Here is an 8,740-nt window from a genome sequence, read left to right on the forward strand (position 1 = left end):
GGCGGCTGAGTTCAGAGTCTGTGAATGGCGGTGTTTGGGTACGAGAGTGGTTGAGTCCCGAATTGGGGTTTAGAACCTTGACTTGTTTAGGGTTTCTGAGGAGTAGAAGAAATGTCGCGGACCGAGAGGATGGGTTCGGATCTTAGCAGGACCGGCCCCATTGAAAGAGACATCGAGCAGGTATTGTTCTACGAATTGGTTTCGATTATTTTTTGGGTTTAATTTTATTTTCTGCTGTTTAATGGTGTTGCTGTAAATGTTGAATGCTTTGTAATTTCCTTAAACTAGTTAGGAGGTGTTATATGATCCAAAATTGAGTGGTTTATCTTGTTGTATGAGACGCTATATTGGTGGTGGTGGTGATGATGGCGATAATGATGTTGCGAGTTTTGTTCAATGTGATCAAGTGGCAATGAGTTGCTTATTGGATGAAAGGATTATTTGAATGAGATTGTAACTCATGGGATGTGCAGCGGTTGCAGCTTGTGGATTTTGTAGGACTACATTTAGATGAAGTCGTGGAGTTTAGTGTTTGCTAACATTGATATTTGGGGGTGTTGATCAAGTGGAGTGAAAGACAATTGACTACTGGGTTTATGGGTTTCCTATTTATACACGTGATTCTGAGTTAGCTAGTTATGCATTGTATATTTTGTTTGGGTCACATTATTGAAATTCACTATTTTTTTTTTCCACTGCTTTCTGCGATACGGGTTTGGGGGTTGGGTAGTTGAAGGGAAGTATTTTGGTTGCTCTAAGATTAGGGATGACAGCTGTTTGGTGTTCACGTATGTGTTTAGCAATCGAGTTGCAGTTACCTTGATAAAAGACCAATTTAATTGATTGTTGTTTTATGACATACAATGTATTGATTGTTCTTCAAAAAAAATGATTGTGGTTTTATCACATACAACGTATTTAATCTACATAAATCAAGGGACCAAAACTGGATCAGGAGCAGTATTTGTTCCTAGCAAGTAGCAAATGATGATGGCTGATGCACATAATTTGGAAAACATGAAATATGAATGATTTTAAGTGGTTGCAGTGTAATTATATTCATTCAAAGGGGAGGGTTAGGGACCATAGGATTCCAAAGCAAAGATGCATGTCAATTTGGGATTGATTTTAATGTAGTAGAGGTGGAGGATGTTGGCAATATAATCTCGAATTTTCTTTGATGAAAATTAAAAAGTAAAAATATTAGATAATCTGGGGCAATAATTGAATAATGATGGAACTGAATGCTTTTGTAACATTTGGCGACAGGAACTTTCTTTCTTATTCCCACCTTGCTGATAGGTTTCACTTCCTTCTTTCAACACTTCAAACTGGTGTTGCATTCATAACCTGCGGAGCACCTCTTCCCGGGATTAATACAAGTATAGATTGAATTGTTATGAGTGTTTATGTAATCTTTCACTTAATTCAGTTTGATTTTTCATTGGTTGAATTAAGTGTGCTGATCCTTCAAAGGAGTTGTATACCAAATGATAGCAAAACTCAGTATGAATTATTAAAAGGAATTGTATGCTAGAACTCAGTTTGAATGCTCGCTCTTATGTATTTATGCACTTCTATCTTAAAATGTCTTTGTCCTTTTCATATTTTTATTATTTAGGTGTTTAATGAATAAATAATTTACTTATCCTTTCGTGTACTTCTCTATTATTCTTTTCTTAGTATTTTCTTCTCATACACGAAAGTGCTGAATATGTTAGACTCTTGACTGTTTCTTACGACAGGCTATTACTGCTCTAAAGAAAGGGGCATACCTGCTCAAGTATGGAAGAAGGGGGAAGCCAAAGTTTTGTCCATTTCGTCTTTCCAATGTAAGTTTGATCCTGAATTTTCTTTCTGATTTACTATTGTAATTTTGTGTTTGTGTCTGCCTTTCTTCATATCCATATTGTTCTTTTCTTTTCCTTGCAAGAGTACCATATGCATCCTTTTCTTCCATCCATTCTTAACCCATACTTAAACATAGAAAGATTTAACTACATGATCATATTCAGCACCTACATCAGGCAGAATAAAATCCTATTAAGCCAATTAAGTACACCTACCTAGATCCTCTTCAACAGTTTCATCTGATTCCTTTCTCATCAACAATCTTTTATGATATTTATTCATGAGGCATGTAATTGTGGCTACAAGCTTTTGTACTTTTCAATACGGTAGTTTCGTGACACTGTCATACATAATTTTTCCTGTTAATAGATATAATTCATCATTGCTTTCTACTTTCAGGATGAATCTGTTCTAATATGGTTCTCTGGGAAAGAGGAAAAGCACCTTAAACTAAGCCATGTGTCTAGAATTATTTCTGGGCAACGCACTGTAAGTGTCTAACTGCGAAGATGCATCATCTGTATATCTCCAGTCACATGATTTTGACTATATTTATATTACTAATTTTTTTTTACAATGTGGTTGCATGACTATGTCATTGGATGATTTTTTTATTGAAAGATGACGCTGGAAAAAAATTGGTTTGCATTTAATAAATGATTAAGTTGTAACTTTAACTTTTAAACCAGAAACAACTGATTGTGGACAAGCTAGATATTTTGACCGTATTTGGCCATGGGTTACCTGTTTGTATTTTATTTTTTCTTTTCCATCTTTAAATATATACCACTGTGTGTGTAGTACTGGTATCTGTCATGTGCATTCTGGATCATAAGAAGCCTTGGATTTCTCTATTCTTGTGCCATTTCTCCTCCTTCCTCCTTGAATTTACTAATTTTAAGGATGATTTTTTTTAGTATTTTGGTTTGTGTGGTAATTGTGATACTGGTGATTTCTCATTATAACTGTCATACCTCAGTGGGTGTGCATTTGTGCTTGCGTATTTTCTGCTTTTTAATTTAATCAGGAGCTCCATATCTTTATGCATCTGCAGCAACATGATGCTAATGTATGAGTAAAAAATTAAAAGATAAGACTTTTCTGTTTTGTACTGATAAAACATTGCCCCTATGTCTTCCAGCCAATCTTTCAAAGGTATCCACGGCCTGAGAAGGAGTACCAGTCATTTTCCTTAATATATAGTGACAGATCACTAGATTTGGTAAGCTTCAATTTACTCTCTTTGATTGCTATCTTGTCCTTCATTCTACCCTATGGTCATAGTAGAATGGTTTTACTATTGTTTTAAAGTATATATATTCAGTGATATGATTCTTCTGTACTAGATTTGCAAAGATAAAGATGAAGCTGAGGTTTGGTTTAGTGGCTTAAAAGCATTGATATCCCGAAGCCATTATAGAAAACGGAGAACAGAGTCAAGGAGTGATGGAATTCCATCTGAAGCAAATAGCCCTAGAACATACACGCGGAGAAGCTCTCCTCTACATTCTCAATTTGGTAGCAACGATAGCTTACAGAAGGTATGGCTTCTTTTTCCTTTGTATGCTCTTCTTCACTTGCATTCAAAATCTAAATTATATTCTTTTATTTCGTTCAATTCAGGATAGTGCAGATCACCTTCGCCTTCATAGTCCATATGAAAGTCCTAAAAATGGTCTGGATAAGGCACTTTCAGATGTGATACTGTATGCTGTTCCTCCCAAGGGTTTCTTCCCTCCAGATTCGGCCAGTGCTTCAGTACATTCTGTGTCATCTGGTGGCTCAGATGGTGCACCTGGGCAGATGAAGGCAATGGCAATGGATGCTTTTAGAGTTAGTCTATCCAGTGCTGTTAGCTCATCAAGCCAAGGTTCTGGTCATGATGATGGTGATGCCTTGGGAGATGTTTTCATGTGGGGAGAAGGCACAGGAGATGGTGTTGTGGGTGGTGGTTCTCACAGAGTTGGAAGCTGTTTTGGTGCCAAAATGGATTCTTTGTTGCCCAAAGCCTTAGAATCTAAAGTCGTACTTGACGTCCAAAACATTGCCTGTGGTGGTCGTCATGCTGCTTTAGTAACTAAGCAAGGGGAGATTTTTTCTTGGGGAGAGGAGTCAGGGGGCAGGCTTGGCCATGGTGTAGATGTTGATGTTTTGCAACCAAAGCTCATTGATGCACTTAGTAATATCAACATTGAGCTTGTTGCTTGTGGTGAGTACCATACTTGTGCTGTTACCCTTTCTGGTGATCTGTACACATGGGGTGATGGAACTTACAATTTTGGTCTACTTGGACATGGAAATGAAGTGAGCCATTGGGTCCCCAAAAGAGTAAATGGACCCTTGGAGGCTATACATGTCTCATCCATATCTTGTGGACCCTGGCACACAGCAGTTGTAACATCCGCTGGGCAGTTGTTTACTTTTGGTGATGGCACATTTGGTGTTCTGGGCCATGGTGATCGGAAAAGTGTTTCAATTCCCAGGGAAATAGAATCCCTAAAGGGCCTTCGCACTGTACAAGCAGCTTGTGGCGTTTGGCATACTGCTGCAGTTGTAGAAGTCATGGTTGGGAATTCAAGTGCCAGCAACTGTTCATTAGGAAAGCTGTTCACTTGGGGAGATGGTGATAACGGTAGGCTTGGGCATGGTGACAAGGAAGCAAAACTTGTGCCTACCTGTGTTGCTGCTCTTGTTGAACCCAATTTTTGTCGAGTTGCTTGTGGACATAGTATGACAGTTGCTCTTACAACATCTGGTCATGTCTACACAATGGGAAGTCCTGTTTATGGCCAGTTAGGAAATCCTCAAGCTGATGGAAAGCTCCCAACTCGAGTTGAGGGAAAGCTCTCCAAAAGTTATGTGGAAGAGATTGCTTGTGGTACCTATCATGTTGCAGTTTTAACTTCAAGACCTGAAGTGTATACTTGGGGAAAAGGAGCAAATGGTCGTTTAGGTCATGGAAATATAGATGACCGGAACTCCCCAACACTAGTTGAAGCTCTGAAAGATAAGCAAGTCCAGAGTATTGCTTGCGGTGCTAATTTTACTGCAGTTATTTGCCTTCATAAGTGGGTTTCAGGAGTTGATCAGTCAATGTGTTCGGGTTGCCGGCTTCCTTTTAATTTTAAAAGAAAACGCCATAATTGTTATAATTGTGGGCTTGTTTTTTGTCATTCTTGCAGCAGTAAGAAATCACTCAAGGTTTCCATGGCTCCAAATCCCAGCAAACCTTATCGTGTCTGTGATAATTGTTTTAATAAACTGAGAAAAGCTGCTGAAACTGGCACTTCATCCCAGACCTCTGTAAGCAGAAGAGGAAGTATCAATCAGGGGTCAAATGAGCTTATTGATAAAGATGATAAGTTGGACTCCAGATCTCGGGTGCAACTTTGCAGGTTTTCTTCAATGGAATCTCTGAAGCATGTGGAAACCCGTTCATCAAAGAAAAATAAGAAACTAGAATTTAACAGTGGTCGAGTCTCACCTGTTCCAAATGGAGGCTCACAGTGGGGAGCTCTTAATATTTCTAAAACTTTTAATCCAGTGTTTGGGTCATCCAAGAAGTTTTTCTCAGCTTCTGTTCCTGGATCAAGAATCATTTCTCGAGCTACATCCCCAATTTCAAGGCGCCCCAGCCCACCTCGTTCTACAACACCAACTCCAACTCTGGGAGGACTCACATCGCCAAAGATTGTTGTAGATGATGCTAAAAGGACAAATGAAAGCCTTAGCCAGGAGGTTATCAAACTAAGATCACAGGTATTCACTACATATTTTTATTTTTCAACTAGTATAGGTGCATGGCTCTCTCGCAAGTTAACTGCTAGTGGAAAATTGACTCGATATCTTTTTCTCCTTTCACCAATTTTAATTTCATGAAATAAAGTATGGGAGAACTAATAAAAAGTCCCTTACCGAACCTTTTTTTTTTTTTAAATTCAAAGCCCTCTTAAAGTGTGACTCCTTATTTGTTTTTTCAACTAGTATAGGTGCACGGCTCTCTTGCAAGTCAGCTGCTAGTGGAAAATTTACTTGATATCTTCTTCTCCATTCACCAATTTTAATTTCATGGAATTAAGTATGGGAGAACTAATAAAAAGTCCCTTACCAAACTTTAAAAAAAAAAAAAAAAAAAAAAATATTCAAAGCTCTCTTAAAGTGTGACTCCTTATTTGTGTAGTGACGGAAATTAAACCCCTACAACTTATTTTAATTTTGGAGTTTTGAAGAGTATCCTCATTCGTGATAATTTAACTATTGGTGAGAATTTTTAAGAAATCACAAGTCTGATTCTTTTTGTAATTCAGGATAGGAATTATACACAATGGAATGGTAGAAATCAAAATCGCTTCCCCCTCCAACAAAAGAAATTATCTTTCGACACGAACATTAAATATTCCTTTTGGTCAAATTATTGCCAAATTAAAATTCAATTACCGAGTTGTTCAAATGAATGGAGGAAACAACTAGCAATAATTTTTTGGGCAAAATTGATCAACAGAGTTGAAGATGAATATTCTCAAAGGAGTGGCAGACAACGTGCATGAGTTTTCGTGTTTAGCTGAGCAATTAACAGTAAGAAATGTAGTAAAGAGTGCATAAAGAGAGCAAAAGAAAGAAATCAACTGGTGAAAAAGAACTGTTTTCAGGGATAATTAAAAAGAAACGTACCAAGAGAGAGAAAATAACATGATTGTTTCAATTTATTATTCTATTTCTACTTTTAGAAATATGACTTTTAATAGATAATTGATTTTATGAATCTACTTTGTTCGAAGAAGTGTTGGCTGTCCATTCCCTTCACCAAGACCCAACTATTCATATTAGACCTGTTCAGTTTTCTCTTTGAGCATTTCGTCTGACTAGTATTATCTTTCAGGTTGAAAGTCTTACTCGAAAAGCCCAACTAAAAGAAGTTGAGCTGGAAAGAACAACTAAACAGCTGAAGGAAGCAATAGCAATTGCAGGTGCGGAGACTGCAAAATGCAAAGCAGCAAAGGAAGTGATCCAGTCACTTACTGCCCAAGTAAGAATACGATGGATGTTTACGTGCTTTGGTATAATACTTCATTGTTATTTTCTAACCATTGTCTCAAATGTAATTTGTTAGTTAGGGATTATTAATTGTTCTTTATGTTGTAAGGTGGTTTGCTATCTTTCGAAAATGTTACTAAATGTACTTAAGAGTTCTTTTTCACCAGAAACAGGGAAGAAATGGCTTCTCAGATTGATTCTGGTTGTCATTTGACATGTGGCGACTGCTTGCTTAGTATGTTTGTAGAGATTCTTTTCCTATCCCACAACAAATGTGTATGACATGTTGAACCATATCGAATTGTCAACGATAATTATCTACAGTGCCATGTGCTAAAATAATTTTCCTAAGTCAGTTCTGGTGATCTATTTAAGTGGCCGGAGACAAATAAATCCTTACTGTATATTGTCACTTGTGCTCTTGTAGGCCAAGTCTTGCTGATATTAATTTTGTGTTTTGTATATGTTGACCAGTTGAAGGACATGGCTGAAAGGCTGCCTGTTGGAGCAGTGCGGAATATCAAATCACCCTCTCTAGCTTCTTCCTGGGGTTCTGATCCTTCCAATGAAGTTTCTATTCCTCCGATTGACCGATTGAACGGTCAAGTAACATTCCAAGAACCAGACTCCAATGGATCAAACATCCAATTGCTTTCCAATGGGTCCAACACCACCAGTAACCGCAGTTCAAGTCACAACAAACAAGGACATCTAGATCTAGCAACCAGAAATGGGAACAAAATTAAAGAAAACGAATCTCATCATGAAACTGAATGGGTTGAGCAAGATGAGCCTGGGGTGTACATCACACTTACTTCCCTACCAGGAGGTGCCAAGGATCTCAAGCGAGTTCGTTTCAGGTATACTGTACTTGCCTACATAACAGTACGTGCCTATGCGGGGGTGTGTTTTTCCCTTTCCGATAAGAGTGTGTATATGTATATATATAGTATAATGTTCTCTTGCCAAACTCTAGACTGTTTTCAGGCAAGAATCTTCCTAATAAGTGGGTTGGATTCATAGATTGCTTATGTTGCTACAGTGTCTGTGAGAGAATAATAAATATATATATATATATATATAGAGAGAGAGAGAGAGAGAGAGAGAGAGAGTTTTATATGCACTATAGAAGTTTAACATATCATTAGCATACTCATACTGTACTTCCAATTTATATCATTGTTGAATGCAGTCGGAAGCGATTTAGTGAGAAACAAGCAGAACAGTGGTGGGCAGAGAACCGAGCAAGAGTATATGAACAATACAATGTGCGCATGGTAGACAAGTCTAGTGTAGGCATTGGGAGCGAGGACTTGGCTCGCTGACATGTGGGAGCAGTCATCTGTAAATGGAATTGATATTTTTTTCAGGTTCAAGCTTGGGTTACGAAGGTCTAATTCGTTAATTAGCGTTGGCTTTCATTCTCATAAAGGTTTGAAGAAGCAAAGGTTTGGTATAGGAGGGAGATTTTAAATGGGTTTGATTGCGTTTTTTCCATTTTTCTCTAATTTTGTTGTATTCCAATTTTTCCCTATGTTCTTGTGTGGGGGTTTGAGGGTGAGAAATGTAAATTCCTAAATATGTTTACGCAGTGGTTCGTTACGTGTATGTTCGAGGCATCGCCTACGCTAACATGCGCGCATTGTACATGATATATCCTTCTCTACGCTGCCATATGATGTCAAGTGCACATAATTCACCAATCACAATGTTCTGTACTGGAACAATGGAACGGTTGTAGAATCGATGCCTCTCGGTTGGGGCAATCACTTGAATTTCCGTGGCGGAGACTTTAAGCCCAACATCCTTTGTTTTACCGAAAATTAAATGAAAAATGCTTCATAAACTTTTATTA

The 8,740-nt window shown here is 37.9% G+C and overlaps 1 protein-coding gene across 1 annotated transcript; it reads left to right on the forward strand.

Moving 5' to 3' along the window:
• On the forward strand, nt 1–8,740 carry LOC125468309 (PH, RCC1 and FYVE domains-containing protein 1-like). The gene is made up of 9 exons (XM_048590220.1): nt 1–180; nt 1,746–1,832; nt 2,251–2,340; nt 2,993–3,073; nt 3,198–3,392; nt 3,475–5,610; nt 6,731–6,877; nt 7,360–7,745; nt 8,078–8,740. The coding sequence occupies exons 1-9, from the start codon at nt 112–114 to the stop codon at nt 8,208–8,210; spliced, it is 3,324 nt and encodes a 1,107-aa protein (XP_048446177.1). The 5' UTR covers nt 1–111; the 3' UTR covers nt 8,211–8,740.

This window comes from the organism of the source record quoted next, unplaced genomic scaffold (genome assembly GCF_019419815.1).
Source record: "Pyrus x bretschneideri cultivar Hongxiangsu unplaced genomic scaffold, Pyrus_bretschneideri_v1 Contig31, whole genome shotgun sequence".
NCBI classification, from domain to species: domain Eukaryota; kingdom Viridiplantae; phylum Streptophyta; class Magnoliopsida; order Rosales; family Rosaceae; genus Pyrus; species Pyrus x bretschneideri.